Source organism: Lontra canadensis, unplaced genomic scaffold (assembly GCF_010015895.1).
Source record: "Lontra canadensis isolate GAN:19392208 unplaced genomic scaffold, GSC_riverotter_1.0 scaffold44, whole genome shotgun sequence".
Taxonomy (NCBI): domain Eukaryota; kingdom Metazoa; phylum Chordata; class Mammalia; order Carnivora; family Mustelidae; genus Lontra; species Lontra canadensis.
In genome coordinates, this window is record NW_022631038.1 from 15554444 (window position 1) to 15579839 (window position 25396).

The 25396-nt window shown below is 39.3% G+C and overlaps 1 protein-coding gene across 1 annotated transcript; it reads left to right on the forward strand.

Annotated features, from left to right (window-relative positions):
* The first annotated feature begins 11114 nt into the window (after positions 1-11114).
* Positions 11115-12193, forward strand: MC4R (melanocortin 4 receptor). The gene has a single exon (XM_032872170.1). The coding sequence runs from the start codon at positions 11182-11184 to the stop codon at positions 12178-12180; it is 999 nt and encodes a 332-aa protein (XP_032728061.1). The 5' UTR covers positions 11115-11181; the 3' UTR covers positions 12181-12193.
* Positions 12194-25396: the final 13203 nt, after the last annotated feature.

Consider the following 25396-nt stretch of genomic DNA (forward strand, 5'->3'; position numbering starts at 1 on the left):
CATACAAATAACACACAACAAAAGACACCCTAATTGAGTCTGCAGAGGAAACACTTTATCTATAAGAGGCTTTTGCATGTATCCCTTTGAGTTACTATTTTTGTATTTTTTTAGTAAATACCCAGTAGTGCAATTGCTGTGTTGTAGGGCAGTTCTATTTTTTTTTTTTAAGATTTTATTTATTTATTTGAGAGAGAGTGTGAGAGAGAACATGAAGTGGGGAGAAGGTCAGAGAGAGGCAGACTCCCCATGGAGTTGGGAGTCAGATGCAGGACATAATCCCGAGACTCCGGGATCATGACCTGAGCTGAAGGCAGTCGCTTAACCAACTGAACTACCCAGGCACCCCGTTACTTATGAAATTTTAACAATGTGAAGACCTCCTAGCCAAAAGCAAAGAAACTTGAATAAACATAATTTATGAAAGAAATTTCAAGATGTGTTTGTTAGGTGTTGCAGGACCTCCCAGGGAATCTCAGGGAGTCTAAACCTCTCACGTACTTGAAATGACAAAACTCACCACTTGACTTCACAAAACAGTCCATGGGCATTTGAGGATATTTTCTTATAATATCACTGTGAGTAACATTGCTGCTTCTCTTCTTTGTAACATGAGATAAACTTAGTTGTTTTACAGTATCTTATTTTGCAAGTCACTGGAAAAGCCAAGATTCTGGTATGTACTATTGTACAAAACTCACCTCTATTTTACCAGATGTAATCAAAAGCAGAAAAATAGCAAAAACACCATCACAGGCATGCTATTCCAAGAAAATTCAAATTTACAAAACCAGAAATGGAGGAATGCCAAGTTTTATTACAAATTTGTTTGTTATAGCTTTTTTTTTTTTTAAGTAGAAGCTCACCTATAATATCTGAACAGATTATTTATTAACAGAAGAGTTGGGGCAGGGAAAGGTAGAAGCTTCTTTTAATTTAAAAGCATTAAAAATTCAGAATCAATTCAAATTTAATCAGAAAATGCAATTTATATGAAATCTTCTGAGACTGTATACACTACACATAGAAAACTATAACTCTAAATAAATATTAGGTTTTTAGAATATTCATTGGTGAAAGCTTAATGAAGCAAGGCATTCTCTATCTCCCCAGGAAGGCAAGAAAAACTTTAAGTAACCTCCTATTCTCCTCCCACACCCCAATTTAAGGAAAACCCACTGAAAAGCAAGAATGAGATTTTCCCAAATGACCCGCTGGTACAAAGACCACATCAGGTTTCTTGTAAAGGAAGATTCATCCACAGATTTTGATTACTACCATGCAGCAAACCTCCAGGTCTCCATTTACATGTAAGCAAATGAGCCTACTTGGGTGTATGACTGTAACCTACATGTTATTAAGCATGAAACCGTTAAACAATACCACTCTCAACTACAGCTGTGCCGAAAACAGAAGTTTAATGATACGTAAGTATCATGGTCTGTTTGCACATAAAGAGGCATTGTTTCCATGCCCACACAAAGAAGAAATCAAATTTTGTAACTAAAAGTGTCTTTAGGGGCACCTGGGTGGCTCAGTTGGTTGGGCTACTGACTCTTGATTTCCCCTCAGGTCCTGATCTCAGGGTTGTAAGACTGAGCCCTGAGTCAGGTTCCACATGCAGCAGAGTCTGCTTGAGAGTCTCTCTCTCCCTCTCCCTCCATCCTTCTTCCCACTCTCTCTTTCTTGAAAAAAAAAAAAAAAGTGCCTTTAAAAACTGAAAGCATGATCAGTGTGCAGAAATGGTGCATTCTGCAGAATATACAATCCCCAGCTAGAGAGCCACAAAAATCTTAAGTTGGAAAAATGTAAAATAAATATAATTAATGCTTATATAGCATTTACTCTGTGCAAGACGTTATACATGTTAACTCACTTATTTCTCATGGTAACCTTTGAAATTTTTATTGCAACCTTACAGAGAGGAAACTGACACATACACTTAAGAATGTTTACACATACACACAAATATAAAGTTATTAAAATTGACCTAAATAGCCTTGTTATTTTATTTATTTATTTTTGTCAGAATAGCCATGTTATTTTAAAGAATTCTTAGAATTACCGAGAATTTGCTGATCTGATGGGAATTATATGTTTATGTTTTTACGTTCAAATGTTTTGATCAGTAGAGATACGTGAATAAAACAGATTCTAAAAAGAACCACAATGATTCAGAAAAAAAAAGAACAAGTTCTGATCTCCCTGGATGGCTCTGCGGGCTTTGCACCTGCGGCCACCTTCTCTCCTTTAAACCCATTATTCTCTGATAGTCCAGTGACTCTCCCCGGTCCTCCTTCTGCCCCTCTGATGACTCTTCAGTCTCCATGGCAGCCGCGAGAGTGCACCCACAGCCCTCCAACTATAGGGAGCTTCACCCACCTCGGGCCCCAGCAATCACCCTCCAAAATCTACTGCCACATTTGCTCTGAGGTCATGCTTTCCGCAGGCTGCTTCCTGCCAGTAACTGAGCGCAGCGGGGACACTAAATCAGGCCCATCACTAGGAGACACAGGACCCTTCTGAAGGGCAGCTCTAATGCAAGCGTTACCCGGGAGGTGTTGCCAACCTTCCTCGGACTTCAGGGCAGATCTATAATGCTTTCCACCCCGCCCTTCTTCCCTCTCTCTCTCTCCTCACTCAAGGTCAGGCTTGCCCTGTGATGGGACAGCTTCTTCTGGCTCTCTCCCCATTTTTTTTTTCCTCTCAGTCATTTGCTCAGTAAAATCCACACTTTTAGTCCTACCTTGGTACCCTCTTCCCAGAAGACCCAGACTAACACAGTCTCTTTTGTCTACATTTCTTACATTTGCCTCCTAAGTACATGGGTCCCCTGTGATTCTGTTCATGGTTCTCTTTTTTCCCCTTTCCTGGTAGAAGCAGATAGCTTCCAGTATAGCCTGTATCTATGGAAGCCAAAATATGTGTCTCTACACTAAATTATTCTTCTGGGCTCCATACTCATCTTCGCTAAGTGGGTATCTCCATTTAGATGTCTCAAAAGCACTTCATATTCAAAATTTTAACAACTAAATGTAAATTTTGTCTCATAAGAGGATTCCTTCTTCATTATCCCTTAAACAATCCTAATTCAGTGCAGAAACCAGACATATTCTCAGTGTATCAGCTAGAGGGGGACTTAATACAGGCAAAAGGTGCTCACAAATATTTTGGAATGGTTATGGACCATTCTACTGCTTTCCAATTTCACACCACTTGAGCTGCAAGGTATCTGTTAGGAGACAGTTGCTGCTCCTGTTCTCCCTGATTCACAAATCGGGTGGCCTGCCACCTGAAGGTGGGGCCACCTGATGCCAAAATTCACCTCCACCAGATCCTTCTAAGGCTTCTGGGGAGGTGACTTCTGTCTCACTTACGCTTTCCAAAACTCTTACGAATATATCTGATCGGGAAAAACTAATTCACATACAGAATGCAGACGACAAAGGGACTGGCAGTCCAGATCTTAGCTTTCTGAACTCCAAACTGAAGGAGGCTCAAGTGGAAATCGAAACAGCCAATCCATCTACGCCCACCTAATCACTCGAGCCAAAAAGCGAGGGCATTAAGGATTTCTTGCGTTTCCTCATTCCATTCATGACTGATCAGCAGCCTTATCTGCAGCGAAACTGCTCCTGGCTTGCTTTGGCTCTTCACAGACTCCTACTTGGGCTTCTCTAAGACCATCTTAGTAGTTACCCAATATTATCTTGACTCCCTGCCTTTATATTCATAATTCCACTCTATGCTGTCCTAAATTCTATTATGGTATTCCTTCAGTCTTGAAGCTCTTTATCCCAAAGGCAATAGGGAGTCATTCAAGGTTCTTAAGGATCGTAGTAGAGGCCAAGGAAGTAAAGTCCTAATCCCCCAGGCGTGACAGGCAAAGCCGCAGATGACCCCCTGCTAACATCCCCAGACTCATTGCTGTGCCCCATGTTGGTGTGCTCTAGCCGTGCCAAAGTACTTGCCATTCCCCGAATCTGCAATATTACTTCTCACAAGTGTGTGCTGAAGTTATTCCCTCTACCTAGAATTCTTGCCCTCTCTGAGACCTCTCACCCAGCTAAATCCTATCTTCCCCCAATTCTCATCTCAATAAAACACCTCCAGTGAGCAAGACCAACACACGCACAGATTATTTCTATTAATTAATATCAGTACAGCACTGTCACAATATGTAGGAATTATTAGCTTATAATTATGTCTACCCATTTAGATGATATCTACACCGAAGTTCCCAGATGGCAGATCACACGCCTTATTTGCCTCTATATTTGGAAAACAGTAGGTGCTCAGTAAAATATTGGTTGCAGGAAGGAAGGCAGATTAAGCAAACTGGAAAGAGGTTTAAGAGAAAAGCAGGAAAACCATACAGAGGCTATTGTTATAAGCCAAATGAGAGTGATTTTTTAAAAGAAAAATTTCTTATATTTTGAGACAAATTTATGTTTTATAATATCAGTTTTATAAATAATAACATTTTAATAATATTTTGTTAGGAGTAAAAGTATTTTAATGAACGTTATTATATTATCTAGTGTTATCTAATTTTGAAAGGTTTGAACACAACAGTATATTTAAGTTGACACAATAGAGAACTATACTTGTTTTCTATTAAAAATAATAATAAACAGGAGCACCTGGGTGGTGCAGTCACTTAAGTATCTGACTCTTGGTTTCAGCTCAGGTTGTGATCCAAGGGTCAGGAGATTGAGCCCGTAACAGGCTCTGTGCTCAGCAAGGAGTCTGCTTATAACTCTCTCCCTCTGCCCTGCCCACCACTCTCTCTCTCTCTCTAAAATAAATAAATAAATCTTTAAATAATAATAATAATAATAATAAATAATGAACAACCAAAAATGTGTTTCAGTCCATATAATATTTATAGAACTCTTAAAATATGTGATAAATATCATAATCTAAAAAGGAAGATTATAATAAAAATAACAATAAATAATGAACATAGATTTCAAACAAAAAGTGTATTTCAATCCATATAATATTTAGAACTCTTAAAATATATGATAAATATCATAATCTAAAAAGGAAGATTATTTTTTATTATATAACAGGCAATAAAATATTAAGTATTCAGTTAATGTTATACATTCTATTGCCTAAAATAAGAACATCTATCTATCTATAGCATATAGATTCTAAATTGATTTTACTAGGACATTCTATGTAGAAATAACAGTTACATAACCTAGGAGAAGGATACACATCAGCCTGTAGACATAAGAGATATGTTGTTATAAATAAGGATTCTATTTCATAGTACATATGGTAACAAACACTTTTAAATACGAATTTTGTAGTCAGAATAATTTGTTCTATGTGAATGTTTCCCAAACTGTATATTCCAATACATGCTACTTTTACTTTTTTTTTTCCAGTTTTTATTTAAATTCCAGTTAGTTAACAGACAGTGTCGTATTGGATTTAGGTGTCCAGTATGGTGGTTTAACACTTCCTTACATCACCCTGTGCTCAGAATTCACGTTACATTTAGCTCCGTCGGAATGTGATGTATGTAATCTAAACTCAGAGCGCCCTGCAAAAATCCTACAAAACAACAATAGGGTTTATGGGAAAAAAAACGGATAGATACACAACATGCATAGACTTCATCAGGGCTACACCAAATAAAAGAGAGAAAGGAACCTCATGAAAAGAGCAGAGCAGTTTTACACATGTTAAACATACAGAAGCCTGCAAGAAATATGGAGTTTTACCTGAAAAAAGACCTTCAGTTCCCTTGAGGAAGTGAGATTCAAAAGGGTTACAGCTTGTGAGTTAGCTCACAGTGGTAGAGGGATTATTGGAAATTTCACAAAAAAACTGTGATAGCCACAAGGAGCGTTGGGCTTCTTCACGTATGCAGTGAGCTGAGGGAGTGGTAAATACTTGAGTGTGTGTGTTGTTCGTGCCCCGTGTGTCTTGGTTCATGTAGGTGCCATCTGCCACAGTCACCTATTGTTTCCACTGTATAAACTGTGCAAAAACAAACTCAAAAATTTGTGTTGTGCTCAAAATGTTCCCTGATACATCAGCTGGGTTTGGGGCAAAAACGCCTTTTTGAAATGAGCACAACAGCTGAACTGAGTATAATGGGTACATGAAAAATAAAAGTGAGAGAAGGTAGCGTCTACATTCAAATAAGTTGAGAAAATAAGCGGATTAAACCGTAGTGAATTTTTTGCTAGTAAGAAATTTCATAAACTTTATATGCTAATGTAAATTCTGAAACTTTAAGAAGGCAGTGAGTTGGCAATATTTTCCAAAATTACTTGACCTTGGAATCTCCCCTGTTATTTTGCAGGGGGAAAAAAAAAAAAACATAAATGTCTCCTAAAAATGGTAGTCCATTCAGGAGTTTAATAAATACTTCTCTTTGGTAATGTTTCATATTTATTGTTATTAAATATAAAATAAGGATTTCATTCATAAGAGAAATATATTATGATCTAACTCAATTTTGCGTGTGTTAAAAGAAGAACTCTGCAATAAATTTTTAAAAACACCATTAATGTGTCTTACATTGCTGGCTGTATTTCTTCTGGCTCATAGAGAATGAAACTATGGCAGGCAATTAAAATGCCTCCTTGGAGGTGACGAAATGTCATTTTTCAGCATGATTAACCATACAATCAAGGTTTTATAAATCTGAACCAAATAATTAAATTTGAGATATTAACTGCATATGGTTCTTCTGAGATTTTTAGTGTCATCCTGGTCTCTAAAATTTTTTTTTTTTTTTTTTTTTTTTGGTAAAAAGTTAAAAGAGGGGCTTCTGGGTGACTCAGTTGGTCAAGCATCCAACTCTCGGTTTCAGCTCAGGTAGTGATCTCACAGTCATGAGATCAAGCCCCATTTGGGGCTCCGCACTCTCCATGGGGTCTGCTCCAGATTGTCTCTCCCTCTCCCTCCCCATCTACCTCTCCCGCTCTTCACCCTCTTTCTCTCTTAAATAAATAAATATAATCTTAAAAAGCTAAGGGGTGCCTTGGTGGCTTAGTGGGTTAAAGCCTCTGCCTTCAGCTCAGGTCATGATCCCAGGGTTGAGCCCCACATCAGGCTCTCTACTTGGCAGTGAGCCTGCTTCCCCCTCTCTCTGCCTGCCTCTCTGCCTACTTCTGGTCTCTGTCAAATAAATAAATAAAATCTTAAAAAAAAAAATAAATAAAGCTCCTCATTTAAAAAAAAAGCTAAAAGGAAGTGGGTTTTATTTTTGATCACTAATTTTCAGCTATTATATAATTCTATATAAATCACACAGTATATAAAAGTAAGTTTTACAAAGTAAGGATGATTGTACATTTACAATATAGGAGAAGGGCATTCCATGCAGCAGGAATAGAGGAAACTCATGGGAAAATTCCTAATGTGGGTGTCAGCTAGCACGTGAGTTTGACTACAGTCGGGTTTCCATGAAGGCAAACAGTGAGAAGGGAGTTTGGTGAAGAGAAAAAGAGGAGTCAGACACCGGCGGAAATAGAAGATATTTTACAAGTGATTACACGTGGTGATTTTTGAGAAAGATGGACAAATCAAAGATACTCTGAATTTTAAGCCAAGCAAACGAACAATGATGCCACTAGCAGAAGTAAGTAGCACAAAATCAATCAGGAAAAAGATTATACAGAGTCGACTATCTGATGCTTAAACATTTCAATAGATTTCTTCCCTGTTGCTTCCATATTAGGTAATTCACTCTTTGCATAAATCCAAAACAAAAGAAAGAAAGGAATTCCATGTAATTTAGGTTTGATCCTTATAAGTAGCTCCAGTAAAAAGTTTTAAAGTCAAGGTAATTAATGCTGGCTGTTGTAATATAGAACACCAATATTTCAGCAGCTTAACAAAGGTGATATTTACAGCTTGCTCAAATCACAGTTCCCTGTAGCTGGCGGGCTAGACTAGGGCGGGGGTGGGGGGGGGGAATTGGAGAAGTGAGCTCTGCTCTGCGCAGTTATTCAGAAACAGGCTCCTTCCATGATGTCATTCTGCCATCTACAACTTGAGACCCCACGGACCTTCTGCAGCTCTCTATCAATGAGAGGGAAAAAGTGTGTAGGTTCATAGGGGAGCTAGCGTAACGTGCATCACCTCTACTCATATTGCATTAGCTAGAATTCAGTCACAAGAATCCCTGAATCCTAGGGATGGCTGGAAGATAATGATTTAGCTCAGTGCTCAGAATGATACGTAGCATTGTCTCTGCCACAAAACGGAAAGAAGATAAAGTCTCTACCTGTACAATTGAGAACTTCAAATGAATCTTGGAATAATTCTTTCCTTTTTCCCTATTATTAGTAGCCACCAACCATACAAAGTTAAAGTTGGCAATGGTCATAACAAGAAAAGGACATTATATCAAATTTTATAACCTGAAGCTTAATTAATTTGTAACTTTGCCACTATCTTTCAAACTTAGCTTAAACAAAACATTCAGAACCTCTAATAACTAACATTTACTGGTCTCAGCTAGAAGAAGTGAAGTTGCTAAGGTACATGTGCATTGAATTGATAAAACTTCCAATTATGGAGGTAGCTTGATTGCCCTAAAAAAAAAAGTTCCAATTTCTTCACATCCTCACCAATATTTGTTATCTTTTGGGGATTTTTTTTGGTCTTGTTTCTTTCTTTCTTTCTTTTTTTTTTTTTTTTAATGGTAGCCATCCTAACAGGTGTAATGGGTTATCTCCTTGTGGTTTTGACCTCCATTTTCTGATAAATTGTTGAGCACCTTTTCATATACTTGGCGTCCATTTGTATATCTTCTTTGGATAAATACCTATCCAAGTCATTTGACCATTTTTATTTTATTATATTTTGTTTTTTAACTTTTTAAAAAATTTATTTGAGTATAGTTGACATATGATGTTATATTTATTTCAGATATACAGCACAGTGATTCTCCATTTGCATACCTCACACTGCACTCACAAGTGTAGCTCCCATCTGTCACCAGACAAAGCTATTACAGTATCTTTGACTGTATTCCCTAGGTTATGCCTTTCATTCCCATGACTTGTTTACTCCATAACTGAAAGCCTGCTATCTCCCACTCCCCTCCACCCATATTACCCATCTCTCCTTCCCCCTTCCCTCTGGCAACCATCAGTTTATTTTCTGTATTTATAGATGTGATTCTGACTTTGCCCATTTTTTTTTTATTTTAAAAGATTTTATTTATTTATTTGACAGACATAGATCACAAGTAGGCAGAGAAGCAGGCAGAGAGAGAGGAGGAAGCAGGCTCCTTGCTGAGCAGAGAGCCCCATGCGGGGCTCGATCCCAAGACCCTGGGATCACGACCTGAGCTGAAGGCAGAGGCTTTAACCCACTGAGGCACCCAGGTGCCCCTGACTTTGCCCATTTTTAAATAGAGTTAGTTTCATTTGGCTGGCTAGTAGGTTTTGTTTTTATTTTTTTGCTATTCAGTTGTAAGACATTCTTATATATTTTGAATATTAACCTCTTCAAATAGATGGTTTGCAAACACCTTCTCCCATTCTGCAAGTTGCCTTTTCACTCTGGTTGTTTCCTTTGTTGTTCAGAAGCTTTTTAATTTGATGCAATCCCACCTGTCGATTTTTGGTTTGTTATCAGAACTCTTGGTGTTAAATCTAAGAGATCATTGCTAAGGCCACTGCCAAGGAACCATTGCCCAATGGGTATAAAGCTGCAGTTATGTTAGAAGAATGGATGTCTGGCTGTCTACTGTACAACATGGTGCCTACTGTTAATAATATGGTACCACATACTTTAAAACTCATTAAGAGGGTAGATCTTGTGGTAAGTGTTCTTACCACAAAACTAATAAACAAAAAAACAGACAAACAAAACACACACCTATAATTACACAAGGAAAATGTTGGAGGTGGTGAATAGGTTTAGGACCTTGATTGTGATGATAGTTATCATGGGTAGAGGCATATGTCTAAACTCATTAAAATATACATTAAATATGTATACTATTTCATTATATCAGTCACATCTCAAAATTAAAAACTGAGTTTTGTCTAATTATCGACTTTTTCCTTTTGAGTTCAGAGTAAATAGAGTTGATATTAATGCCACATGGTGTTTAAATATCATGAATAAAAACTTTCCCAGCCATGATAATAGAAACTCCGCAATGGAGAAATACCAAATATCAGTGCATAAAATATGAGCCCCATCTTGACCCCTTTGAAAAACTGTAGCTCTACCTACAGGAGTTCCCCATTCGGAGCATAGTGTACCTGTATCATCAAATATCCTCCCTGTGTTTCAGGTATTTTAAATTGAAGTATTCGTTCGTGGATTCTTAATTCAAAGCAATTGAGAGGAAACAAATTCAATATCCTGACCACAAAGGCAGTGTACCTATTTCAGGAACATCCACGCCCAGGCGGGGACACACACACACACACACACACACACACACACGTCTCTCTTTGAAGCAGGAATAAACCTGGGGTGGCTGGCTTGTGGTGACATCAAAGAACGGCCTCTAGGGAGCAAGTCATTTCCCTTGAAAACATGACAAGGAAAATCCAGTCTCTGTCCTCCTGCCAGCTTCCCCGCTCCGCACGCTTCTGCGTCTGATTCGGTGTTGCCCTGCAGTGTGTATCTCTGAACATCACCGGTGCCTCACAGACTTCCAGCGCATCTGGATTGGCCGGGGGGAAGCAGAGGAGGAGCCACTCGGAGCATTTTTTTCCCCTCACACATCATAAAATCATCAGCAGCTACTAACACTCAAAGCAACGCTTCAGGTTGGAGCTAAGACCTCTGAGAGGCAGCCCACGTGAACACGTGCACACGGATTCAGCTCCTAGTGGCACAGCAGCTACTAGGAGCATGATTTTTAAAGGACCTGACTGACTGCCTAAGACTAAAGTTAAGGTGGGCGTGAGGACAAAAAAGCAAAGAGCAGACTCTTTGAACTGAGAATGAGCATTTCGGAAGCCTAAGCTTTGAAAGTGCAGGGGCTCAGAGCTGTCCAGGGAAGGCAGGAAAAGCTCCGTTTCCAGCCTTTGGAGCATGTGACACTGACTTACAACGGGCATGCCAGTTTCAGCCTCAGAACTTTTGGTCGGACAAAGACGTGGAGAAAATCCCTGAGGCTACCTGACCCGAGAGAGATCGAAGCAGTGTCCGGGGGGACCTGCACCCACTCGGGGCACGATGAACTTCACTGTCCACCACGGCATGCACACTTCTCTCCACTTCTGGAACCGCAGCACCTACGGACAGCACGCCAACGCCAGTGAGTCCCTTGGCAAAGGCTACTCTGATGGAGGGTGCTATGAGCAACTTTTTGTCTCGCCAGAGGTGTTTGTGACTCTGGGGGTCATAAGCTTGTTGGAGAATATTCTGGTGATCGTGGCAATAGCCAAGAACAAGAATCTGCATTCACCCATGTACTTTTTCATCTGTAGCCTGGCTGTGGCTGATATGTTGGTGAGCGTCTCCAATGGCTCAGAAACCATTGTCATCACCCTGTTAAACAGCACCGATACGGACGCACAGAGTTTCACCGTGAATATTGATAATGTCATTGACTCGGTGATCTGTAGCTCCTTGCTTGCATCGATTTGCAGCCTGCTTTCCATTGCAGTGGACAGGTACTTTACCATCTTTTATGCTCTCCAGTACCATAACATCATGACGGTTAGGCGGGTTGGGATCATCATAAGTTGTATCTGGGCAGCCTGCACGGTCTCGGGCATTCTGTTCATCATCTACTCGGACAGCAGTGCTGTTATCATCTGTCTCATCACCATGTTCTTTACCATGTTGGCTCTCATGGCTTCTCTCTATGTCCACATGTTCCTCATGGCCAGACTGCATATTAAGAGAATCGCGGTCCTCCCAGGCACTGGCGCCATCCGCCAAGGGGCCAACATGAAGGGTGCCATCACCTTGACCATACTGATTGGAGTCTTTGTTGTCTGCTGGGCCCCCTTCTTCCTCCACTTAATATTCTACATCTCTTGTCCTCAAAACCCATACTGTGTGTGTTTCATGTCTCACTTTAACTTGTATCTCATCCTGATCATGTGTAACTCCATCATCGACCCTCTAATTTATGCACTCCGGAGCCAAGAACTGAGGAAAACCTTCAAAGAGATCATCTGCTGCTATCCCCTAGGTGGGCTTTGTGATTTGTCTAGCAGATATTAAATGGGGACAGAGGAGGTACTAAAAACATGCATCAGAGACTTCTTCACTCTCCCACAACCTGAACAATGTGTTTCAAAAACAGCTGCTTCTTCTGTGTAAGGCATGAGTTGAGAAAATCTATTGCCTAAATTTAAGTTTATGATGTTTTGATATGAAAAAAAAAATGCCCAGTCTCTGTTCATTTCTAATGTCATGCTACTTTTTGGCTTACAGTGTTAATGCATTTAGAGGTTGTAGGCACTATGAGTTTATAAACAAGAAAAAAGCTCTTATTAAAAGCATAACAATGTTTCTTGTTATTCACAAGGATTTGACACTTTGTTTATTTTAGGAACATAGAAATCACAGAATCATTAAATATCTTCTAATAAGTGGCTTATGATATTGCACTATAGAACACTAAAATGTAGAAATTTGATTGTAGCTCTTGAGGGGAATATAGATGAATAGATGCTCGGTCATTAAGATAATCAACTGAAATTTTAAGTAATAAAATGTGCTCGTTCTCCCTGTGCAGATATAGAAATGATGCTCCTGTTGAGAGAAAAACAGCTTAAAAAAAAAAAAAAACTCCAAGATTCTGAGCCATAAAACTATGTCTGTTTCTCAAAGACAAAGAGATTAATTTGCTCAAGCAAACAGTCTGATACTCTACAAAGGCAATTCAGTTTGGGGTAGAGGGAGACAGCAGTTATAGGGATGAAAGTATTCTGGACAATTTAAGTTAACATGTCAAGCTGAACTTCCTGATACTAAACTATTTCCAACCATCATTAATAAAATCAGAGAATAAGGTCTTTCCATCCTTTTGCCAGGGACCCAGCCTCTGCTGAAATGTCCAGAAAAGAGGGTGCTGCCTTGAGAGACGGGCTTCTGATCTCTGAGGAACTACATACTCAGCTGAGTTCTTTCCCTCTTCACATGGCAGTGACTGGCTGCTGATCTATTGCTTATTTGCTGCACTGGAGTCTAAGTATCCATTGTCAAGGTTTCTAACTTCACAAACGAAATCTACGGCACACATATATCCATGCCGTATTTGTGAATATCTAAAATAAGGGAGCTTCTCATGCTGTTACTTGATGAGCTGGAAGGAAGGCGCTCCCTGAAAGCCCTGAGGACATAATGTAAATCTGCCTTCCACAACCATATTTTGGAAAGTAAATACTTGTTTTCTTCTAAAATCATCCCACAGATTTGGCCACTGAGCAATGAAATCTATACTTTCCAATTTACAGGTACTTGAAAATTAAGAGAAAGAAAATATATGAGGCTGAGGGTTACCAGTAAACTATCCTTTGCTTTCATTTATAGAGTCTTCAAGTGCTTATGGGCAGAGATCACATGCAAAAATATTTCTTAAATCAAATATAAATGTTTTACATATTGCAAGTCCTGAGAAACTTCCAGCATTCATGTGGAAACTTCACTTAAAAGCAGAATGGTGAAGTTCAAGTTTACAAATGAAAGATGGTACTTGATTCACTAGGATTCCTGTCTTCTGATGCAAAAATCAGCATGAGGATGTCAACATAGACTGCTCTAATAGTCAGAACCCAAAGCTGTAGCAGGACACGGATGGTGTTTTTGTCTCTGCTACTATTCCTGTCCATTCTCTCACATGGTGAGTTTGAGAGGTGCCAGGGACTGGAGAAAGGGAAGAGAGCGTTTTAAGCATGCCCCACCTAGCGTGGTGGCTGTCTATTCTCTGCCTCCTTCAATGTCATCTCAATGCTGCTTTGTTGAGAACCAGCCCACTTCTCCCACGGAAAGAAAAGAAATCTGGCTCTTTCCTCTTCACGTCTACACCTCCTCTTGGGGCCGTTTACAAAGTTGGGGTGAGTGGTTGTCGTAAACCTGCCTGCCCCCACCCGTCTCCTCCGTACGCCCAGAGCATAACAGTGGGCTTCAGCTTCTTTAAGGGCTAAGAGTGGGTCTTATTGTTTCTGTTCTCTAAACATCCCTCAATTATGTCACTCCCTCGTTCTCCAGTAAAACCAAGATTCCCCAGAGGGACATATCATTGCAACCCAAAGTGCATAGTTCACATTAGAGTTCACTCATGGAGGTGTGTAATTTATGTGATCCGACAATTGTACAATGATATGTATCCACCGCTACGCCATTAGAAATCTTCTGTGCCCCAACCTGTTCATCCCTCCTTCACCCCAACCCTTGGCAACCACTGATCCTTTTCCTGTGTCCATAGTTTTGTCTTTTCCAGACTGTCATACCCTTGGAATCATACAGTATATAACTTTCTCAGGCTGGCTTCTCTCACTTGGTAATATGCATTTAAGATTCCTCCGTGTCTTCTCATGGTTTGGTAGCTCCTTTCTTTCTGTGCTGAATAATATTCAATTGTATGGATGTAACACAGCTTATCCATTTATCTACTGAAGAACATCTTGGTTGCTTCCAGATTTTGGCAATTATGAATAAAGCTGCTATAAACGTTTTTGCGTGGACAGAAGTTTTTAATATCATACCAAGAAGTGGGAATTTAGGGTTGCCTGGGTGGCTCAGTCTAAGTGTCTGCCTTCGGCTCGTCATGATCCCAGGGTCCTGGGATTGAGTCCTGCATCGGGCTCCCTGCTCAGCAGGCAGCCTGCTTCTCCCTCTCCCATTTCCCCTGCTTGTGTTCCTTCTCTCACTGTGTCTCTGTCAAATAAATAAATAAAATCTTTAAAAAAAAAAAAAAAAGAAATGGGAATTTACTTTGAAAAACTTCAGCATAAATACTGTGATGCATGTGTCCATCCTTTAATATTTTGTTAAGGTTGATCAGTTAGTATTTGAATAATGCTGGTACAGAACATACATCTGGAGTGTAATTCAAATACTGGTAAGGAATACACACTCCAGATGTGAAAGCAGCATCAGATACCTTTATTGAAATTTTCACCAGAAAGTTCAATTAATTAGTATTGGTTATTTAAGAAACTATTTTTCATTGACAAAACGAGCGATTTTCAAGACTTGCTGTTGACTTAACAAGTTGCATAGTGATTACCAGAACTTGCATGAACAGGTATAAAGTTTCTGCCCACTCAGCAGCTAGCCTAACACTCAAACAGTGTGTCCAAAGCTCTTAATAGTTCCATGCCACCACGTGCTTCAAAAGTCTCTGTTGCCCACACTAAATGTTTTGAAATTACTAAAAAAATCTTTGAAGAATTATTTAATAACATGTGAGTAATTATGACCTCTGTTTATGCCCCAGGAACACACAGAATATTCAGTAGGACACAGACTAACTAAAGAAAGTACCACTCAGGACAGATCTTAGAGGTCATCATCTCATCCAATCCTCTAAGCAGACTAATAGAAATTTTTTAATGTCACATTCATAATCAATGGCAGCACCAAAGCCTGAGACCTAGTTTCTGACTCCCCATCCAGATTTCCTGATCCAAATTTCAAGAACCTTCTTCTATAGACAAGTACCACTTCCCAGCCATAAAGAAATTCTAGGATTGAATCCTGGTTACACCACTATTTAGCTGTGAGGTTTCACTGCAGTCGGTTTTCTCATTGTTAAATGTACATAATAATGCCTGTCTGATGGGAATCTTAGAAGGATAAAAGGCAATTATAAGGTCAGGGTCATAAAGTTCCACAGAATAGCACTCAACATAAACAGGCACTCAAAAATGGTAATTATTCTTTTTAAAATGCAAAATAAATGAAGAAAACCATGCACGAATGAAGATTTACTAGTTTTGCTATTTTGTTCAGACTCAGCATGAGCAATAAAATCTCAGCCTTAGGCTTAACTGTATATCTTTTCTTAAATCGCATTTCATAACTTCCTTGAGTTTGACGGAATGTTTTGTATAAATTGATGTATTTAAACATACTGGATACATGCACAAACCTGTTAAAAGGATAATTTGTTACCACTAATAATGCTAATTGTTTTAAACTTTGCAGTGTCACATTCAATACTGAAAAAGGATAATTAGAAAGATAATGTGCCAAACATGGAATAACCAATTAGCCCATTTCTTCAAAGATTAATTGACCCTCATTAAATCTTATGCCGCAAATTTAAGTGGTAACACACACACAGAAAGAAACATTACCTAAGGTGATGGCAATGACATTAAATGTACGCCTTTGAAAAATACTACAAATAATGAATTTACACTCATATCTTGATGCTCAGTTACTGGCCCATCACATATTGATCAAAACTAAATGCATGAGAGTAGAAAGAGCATAGGGTTTGGACTAAGGTGAATACCAGATTTACCAGCTCTAGAACTTTGGGCAAGTCACTTAACTTTGCTAAGCATCTGAAGATAATAATATCGATCATCTCATATGGTTTATGATAAATATTAATGTAAAATTAGATAATTGATTTACAGGATCTAGTATAGATCTTGTCACTAGAGGTATCTATCACTGTAGTGATCGATCAAGGTACACTCATAGATTTATCAGGGCTTAGATTCTAGATGTTAAACAGTGGTACAGACTTGGATAGCCTCACTTCCCTAGCAGGAGAGGGAGGAATCCCTCAAATTGTTCTCAGTATTTCACTTATTTCTAACAAGCGAAGCAAGTATGAGTAAATCTCTATTTTTATTATTTTAAATATAAAGACATTTGGAACATTTCCCAAAAAATCAGGGGAGGTAGTGGGTGGAGCTGGTAGGAAAACACACACTGTTTTCAACAGCTTCAGTAATGTTCTAATTCTTGTGTGGGATAACTGGTTCAATATTATACTGCACAACTTAGGGTTAGAAATATATGACAAATACTCCTTTGCATGTATTCAATATTACATGAAAATTTAATGGATATAATGCATTTATTTTGTAATGTACTTAGTGAGAGGATACATGCAAAAGTTCTATTTGCAAGGAACAAATAAAGGGTTCCTAGCACAATTTAAGGCTGCCACTTCCAGGGGAGGGAGAGCTTTGATTTGTGATACTTGCGGTTGAATCCAACCCTGGGTTAATGGACTTAATAATCACAGTTTACAATTTAAGTGATGCTTTTGCTGCGGAGAGACATCTGGAAGCCCCACAAATACAGAGAGCCAAGAGGAAAATTTCAGCAACTCAATCGGTGAACTATTTGGTGAGGTTTTATATGGGGCTCAGCTGCAAATGAAACTATTATGGTTTGATTTCTAAACCTAACATTTTAAACAGTGAAAGAAATTTCACTGTTAAATTCAAACCACCACTGCTTATAATTAAAAAAACGAAAACACAAGAATAAATTTGGCCATTATTCCATTTGAGGGAAAAAAAAAACCACTAAAGCTAAAAATTTTATTTGCAACAAGTTTCCCTCTTCAGTTCAAAATGTGTTTCATTTATAATACCGAAGTTTTCAAAATGGCCCTATTCAAAATAATGCATGCAGATTTCATATAAATGCCACAATATCCTGAAGATTTCATTTAAAATAACATACATTATTCCTATTTTTATTGGCTTCTTTCATTCAAGAAGCAGCAAGACTTCAGAGTAAATTGCGTGTGTGTGTGATTTTTGCCTACACTGTACGATTTATAAAATGTTGCTATTTGTGGTCTGCATGTAATTTTTACCTATTAGTTATATAGATATTAGCTATTTACTACCAACACTGGAAAGAAAATCTACACACTTTCACTTTGCCCTACCTCTAACCTTCTCTGAGACATCACATCTCTACCTTTCCCACATCAGGGTCTTATTTCTCCTAAAACAATAGGGCTAAAACGGAAGTGTTCATTGACACAAGTCTGGTTCCTTGCTTTTACTTTATGTTTTCATTATTTCATGTTTTCATTATTTCATGTTTTCATTATTTCATATTCTCTCTGGAACAGAAACTCAAAACTTCAGTCACTTTGCACTTATACTCCAAAATCAAATGAAATTCATGAGATTTTGAACAAAGATCAGACACATAAACCTGACACAAATGTCTTTGCCTTTTTTGACTGTACCACAGAAAGGTATGGACAGAAAACAGATTCCTATGAATGCATAATTCTTGTTGGGCAAAACAGAGAGTCAAGGATACGATTGATCTTTTTGGAGTTGGTGGGCTTTTTAAAGAAATATACTTAACATCCAGGCACAGAGGAGACTGGGATATATATATAAATTTTGTTGTCATGAGCATGTATACAGACAGTGAACATAAGTGCATGAGTAATCCTCAGTATCTTGAGCCAGCAAGTCCTCCCACCCACTGTCTTCAGTCTCCTTCCTGTGAGGCTTTCACCCCCATTACTGCACTAAAGCTGCTCCTGCTAATGTGACCAAGGCACTTCCAATTATGAAACCTGGTGATCAGTTTTGTTCTTATTTTATTTGGACGAACACACACTTGAATTTGTTGCTCACGGCCTGCCCCCTGCCCCCCTACCTTGCTGTATTTGGCTCACAGAACACCCAAATCTTTGGCTTTCCTCCTACCTCAAAAACATCTCAGTTGCTTGGCAGATTCCTCCTTTCAGGGCTCAGTACTTTTTACTGTTATCTATGTTCACTCCTTTGGTCATTTCAACCAGTCTCAAAGCATTAAATACTATCACTATTCTGAAGATTCCCAAATGTGTAGCTTCAAGTTAGATCACTTCAACTATTTTCTGAACATTTATAATTGCTTTTTTTTTTTTTAAGATTTTATTTATTTATTTGACAGAGAGAGAGAGAGCCAGAGAGCACAAGTGGAGGGAACGGCAGAAGGAGAGGAAGAAGCAGGCTCCCCACTGAGCAAGGAGCCTTGATGCAGGGCTTTATCCCAGGCCCCTGGGATCATGACCTGGGCTGAAGGCAGACGCCTAACCATCTGAGCCACCCAGGTGCCCCTAGACGGGCTTTCTAAGACCAATTCTGTCTTAGTCAATATAGGCTACTTTAACAAATTACCACTGACTCGGAGGCTTAAGCAACATTTATTTCTCACAGTTCTGGAGGCTAGGAATAAATGTGTCAGCCAGTTCAGTTCCTGGTAAAAGCACTGTTCCTGGTATCAGATGGCGGCTGTCTAGCTGTATAAGGACAGTCATCCTGTCATGGAATGCCACACTCATGACCTTGTTCCCTCCAAAAGGCCCCATCTTCAAATACCACAACATGAAGGCTCCAACATGTGATTTTTAGGGGGACACAAATATTCAGTCCATAGCAAATCCTAAACTTACAAGTCTATTTCTTTTTTCTTTTCTTTCTTTCTTTCTTTCTTTTTTTTTTTTTTTAGAGAGGTGGAGGGAGGGGCAGAGGGAGAGAGAGAATTTCAAGCAGGCTCTATGCCCAGCACAGTCTCACAACCCTGAGATCACAATCGGAGCCAAAATCAAGAATCGGACACTTAACTGTCTGAGCTACCCAGGTGCCCCACAAGTCTATTTTAAATCGCTAGTTTTCCCACTCAAAATTTCTCCTCTCACTGCTTTGACCATATCAAATGATGGAGCTTTCCAGTTGATCAGAATGAAATCTCTGAAGTCACCACTAATTTCTTTGTTTTATATTCCATTTTGGATTCATCAGGATACACTGTTGGCCTTATCACTAAAATATTAATATCCAGCGTTTTCCCTATAGTACCTAGAATGGAGTTTGTCTATAAGAAAAGCTCAATAGATATTTGATGGGTGAAGGAAGGAAGAAATATGAACAAATAAAGGGGAAAAGCCAGCATTGGGTGCCTGTTAATGGTAGTATTTAGGGGGTTTCTGAAGAATAGGACATGAAGTCATGATCAGAGGCAAGAGAGAAACTAGAGAGGGGGCTTATCACTGAAGCCCAGAGACGAGTGAGTTTTCAGGAATGAGAGGTCAGTCATTTCACTAAAGAAAGAACTGAAAGATGTTCCAAAAATTTTCCAACTAGAAATTTAGTGTATTTCATTTGAGAATGGAATTGCAAACATGAATGAGGGGTTTTTTTTAATTTAATTTTGTTTTTTTTTCAGTGTTCCAACATCCATTGTTTATGCACCACACCTAGTGCTCCATGCATTTGATGAAATGATGAAAAAAACAGGAAAACATGAGAGGAAGAGCCAATTTCCAGTAACCCATTGAAGCAGCTACCAGAGGCTTTGGGTCTTATCTGGAAAACAGAAGTGAATGGAAGACGCAGGAGTGTAGGAACAGAGTACAGACTCTTCATCAACAAGCTGGATGAACAGAATGGGGCATATACTATTAAGGGATAATTTTCTCAAAATGGATTAGCTTCAAGGACGATTATATGCAGAGGCAAAGAGCCAATAGAGACTAAGAGGCTGAAAATACTGAATATTTACTGAAAACTCTCAGTAGTACAGCTACGTCATTTTCCTGTAATTTTCCATAAATGGTTGTCCTTTCTTTTGGGTTCTTTTTATCCTAGTTGCACCAAGAAGTAGCTCTGCGAACAGCTCTACTTAGGAAACGTACCTTCCCAGGTACACCAGCAGATGAAATGGAATTTTAACAACTCCCAAACCCCAGAGGGCAGATGACAAGCTCAGCACTCACCTGCGGACGGTGGCATTACAGGGTCTAGGCACACACAGCCTTTTCTGTTCAGAGCAGGAAGCACCTTCAGAATAGTCTTTCTTTCATTCATGGCTGGAGTGAACTTCGCTCCTAACTCAGCAGGGGCTACCCATTCATAGATGGCTGGTCTACATATCAAACAGGAAAGCAGGAGCCCCTGCGGCCAGGGATAGTAGACTCAGGACCAGCAGGGACATGCTGGAACAACTAATAACCATGTGCTTTCTGCAGCAGAAAGAGGAGGATCAGCCCTCTTGGCCAGTGGGAGTGCAAAGAATGCACGGGACCGAGCCGGGGTGATATCCGCACACACGCGTAGAAATGTAGCCAACTGCGAGAGAAAGCTGCACTTGAGTAAGATCCTGACTTAATTGCCCTTTTATTAAAATCCTCCTCCACGGTCACAGCAGAGGGGTCAACAAGCCACAGGCATGCCCTAATAATGGCTGATGCCCTCCCCTCTTCCTTTATTAGCACTGAGATGATCCCAGCTAAAGGCATAAGAAATGTTTATTTTTGCTGGATTCATTCATTTTGACACTTTGGCAACTTGTCCTGCATTATATTGTTAACATTTTTATTTAGACATTTTGTTACATAACAGATTTGATTGTAAACATCTGAAAATAGGGACTCAGTCGTATGTAATTAGTGTAGATAAAAGATGATCAAATTCGGAGAGACTAAAATAGAGTTAAATAATGAACATTAAAGAAGACTTCATCTTTGAAGGAAAATATGAAAGACATCTACAGAGAATTCTAAAGGACAAATTGAACATACACACACACACACACACACACACACAAACATCCCCATGGGTACCCAGAAGAGTAGAAAACGGGCTGGTTGAGATGAGTTTATTTAAGCCAGTAATTTCCTAAAATGGCTTATAAACTGTTGCACTTATTCTGCTATTTACGGTCATTACCTTCAAAATAAGAGTAAACAAGTTACCAAGAGGAAGTTTCTCGGGAGCCTGATTAGCCAAGGTTGTCCATTTGATGTTGTAGGTCTAGAAAACGGCGCCAGCTGAGAGTTTAACCAAGAAGTTTTAGGAAGAACCATCAATTAGCCAGAGAAACTGAAATAAAAACTCTCTAATAAAAATCTACCATTTTTTCAGCAAGCCCCAAATAAATGGCAATGAGTGGTCAGAAAATGAGCAGACTGGTGCATCACTCAGCAGGCGGCACTGTAGTGGAGAAGTTTAGTGACAACTTAGGGGAACTTTAGGGATCAAGGCTATCCGGCTAAAGACAGAGACAATGTGGAACACCAGATCTTAATTCGATTATTCTATCACAAGGGGATGAAAACTTTAGAGGCGCAAACAGAATGTAACCCCAAGTTTGTTTATCTTGATTCAAGTGTGGTGCCAATTACAAGCACTGTCCTCAGCCTGGAGGTCACATTCTGATTACCAAATCCTTCTAGGCACCAGAGCGGGCACTGCTCCTTCAGAGAGGGAAGAAGACTGAGGGCAGGTCGCTGAGGCCCCCTGCACCTACAGAAGGGTCTCTGAGAGCTACGGCCGGCCACCAGTCCCATCAGCCTTTTCATTCCCTGTCCCTCTCCTAAGGGAAGATACTAGAACCTCTCTGAGACCTGTTTCTCATTGCCTGTTGTTTGTTTGTTTGTTTGTTTGTTTTTACAAAACATAAAGAGCAAAAATGGTCCTTTCTAAATAAGGGCTAGTATCACTAGGATATTTGCCAACAATAAATAGTCTTTTCAATTGCTTCAGATAACATGTCTATGAACCAGGAAGAAACATCCAGATGCCTGTGACATTTACAAAAGTGTTCTGTACTCACAATCCCTAGCACATCATGAAAAGAGAATTTACTTTCTCTTTCTTTTTTTTAGAGAGCGAGTACGAATGGGGGGTGGGGAGCAGAGGGAGAGGAAGAGGCATAATCTTAAGCAGGCCCCATGTCTAGCACAGAGCCCGACGTGGGGCTCGATCTCACATCCCTGTGATCATGACCTGAGTGGAAATCAAGAGTCAGATGCTTAACCGACTGAAACACCAGGCTCCCGGAAAAAGAGTATTTTCATGGCAGCAATAGAAGATTCTAGGCCTGCAAGGAAACTCTCTCATGGGTCTCCTATACCCCAATTCTTACCCAGAAGTAAGTAAACTACATCACGTTGTGAAACAACACACTGTAACCTCTGAATTAGAAAGGTCTTTGCCATGAGGAGCCTGGGTTGTTTTACGGGCCTGTCATAATTTCACAGGATCTTGGTTCCACCCAATATCCTGAGAAAATCGTCATCTAGAACACTCCAGTTAGCTGGTGCCAACTCCACATTTGGCAAGCTTCTTCTCCACAATGGACAAGAAACCATGTTTTAAAGTGGTAATTACTAAATATTTTGTAAGAGGCAAAATCAGTATCTTGAAGGTTCACAGTCTCCCAGTTTACCAAGACACTGGATGAAAATATTGGCTGATGTAGCTCTTGCCAAGATGTGCCTTCTGTCGCTGCTGTCCCAGACGCACCTCCTCGGCTGTCTTCACCTCTCCACATCTCTTTCCCGAGTCCGTCTTCTCCTACAAAGCTCCATCACTGCTTAGTTTGCTGTTTGCTAGCTGGTCTCCTTCTTCTCAGTTCAGGGCACTCGGATTCTCCCTGGCAAATTTCCTGTTATTCAAATGCCTTAGAGAATTCTCATCTAATCTATTCAGTGATGAAGTACATACATCTGTCAATATAGAGTCAGAGGCATTCCCTTCTCTTAGCATTTATCTGCTGTAACAACTGTTCCCAATTACGCCTGTGACGTAGATGACCCACCTGAAACTGACGTAAAGGATGAATGGGGTTATTACTCACATACTTTAACGCTTCATCAAAAGCCACAGGAGTGGCTTCTGTGCCTACACAGATCCTCTCACGGATGAATCCTTGGTGACTTTACAACAGGCCAGTGCCCTTTGCTGAATTCCCTTAGATTTCAGTTTTCCCATATGGTTATAACACCACAACAAATACCTGATCGCCTTTCTAACTGCCACCTGAAAAAAATTAAGGAACATCTATACCTGATGTTCTTCAGGTGCTAATTCACAGTCTGCCATTTTAGCTGTTGAATAAGGATGATCACTTATGAATTTCATTGAAAATCACTGTACGACATCAGGCCTAGAGTTAACAATATTGTACTATGCACTTAAAATTTGTTGCAAGTGTAGATCTCATGTTAAGTGTTATCACAATTAAAAAAAAAAAGAAAAGAAAAAGAAAATAGCTACTCCTAATTTCTATCCAAGATAACATTTAATTCTTGGCAGTTGACACTATACAAGGGCCCTGTGGTTTCCTCTTCAGGCTTCTTAAGTGAATTTGATAGGAGAATAAATTGTGCTCCAGGGCTTCTGGTCAACTAGAACACAGGTATAGAATCCAAATCCAATTACTTTTTTTTTTAAGATTTTATTTATTTATTTGACAGACAGAGGTCACAAGTAGGCAGAGAGGCAGGCAGAGAGAGAGGGAGAAGCTCCCCACTGAGCAGAGAGCCCGATTCGGGGCTTAATCCCAGGACCCTGAGATCATGACCTGAGCCGAAGACAGAGGCTTTAACCCACTGAGCCACCCAGGTGCCCTCCAATGATTTTTTATGATATGTTTTGAATGTCAAAGAAAATTAATACATTAAAATTCTAGTTTAAAAACCAAATAGCAGGTGCCTGGGTACCACAGACAGTTAAGCATCCAACTGTTGGTTTCAAGTCAGGTAGTGACCTCAGGGTCATGAGATCGAGCCCCTCTTTGGGTTCCATGCTCAGCACAGAGTCTGCTTGAGATTCTCTCTCCCTCTCCCCTGCCCCTCCCCACTGCACTCTTTACAAAATAAATATCTAAATCTTTTAAAAACCAAATAGCTTTCAAAGCTACAAAATATATCATGAAAAATACAAATCAAAGGATAATTCATAAACTGTTACTTTTATGTTACTTTATTTTCTGATACAAACAATTCTGATTCTTTTCTGTTGGCAGATTTTTTCCACTGTTGTTTTCCACTATTCCAGTTTGATTTTCAAAGTGTAGTCCTCATATCAACATCACTGGAATTACCTGAGAACTTGTTAGAAAAGCAAAATCTCTGGCCCCACACCAAATCTACTGAGTTGTATCTGCATTATAATAAGATCCCCACATGAATCGTACATACACTGAAAATTGAAGAGCACTGTGCTATATAAATGGGAGTCTATTCAGTTAGGACACCTTCAGTTGCAAGTAAGTAAAAACCAAATAAAAGTGTCTTGATAAAATATGTGAAGAAAAGCTTTAATCTAAGCCTCTATCTTGAGAAGGTAGAGAGAGAAAAGCCAATCAACCCAACTAGATAGAAGGATACAATAAATAATAACAATGAATATAAACAAAGGCAAAATAGAATCAACAATGAACAGTTTCTTTAAAAAAGCTGACAAAATTATCATTCCTGGTAAGATTTATCAAGGGACAAACAGAGAAAACACAAATGACCAGGATGAGGAATAAAAAAGAGGACACAGGTCCTACAGACATTAAAAGATAATGAATTAATTGATAAAGAACTGTACATTGATTCATTTGACAAGGCAGATAAAACTGATGAATTCTTTGGAAAACATTACTTACCAAAACTAACAAAAGAAACACAAAATCTGAGCACTTTTCATCTATCAAGAAAGTGAACTGATAA

What these genes read in the sequence shown, in the direction of transcription:
- MC4R (XM_032872170.1), top strand. Translation starts at nt 11,182, where the DNA reads ATGAACTTCACTGTCCACCACGGCATGCACACTTCTCTCCACTTCTGG.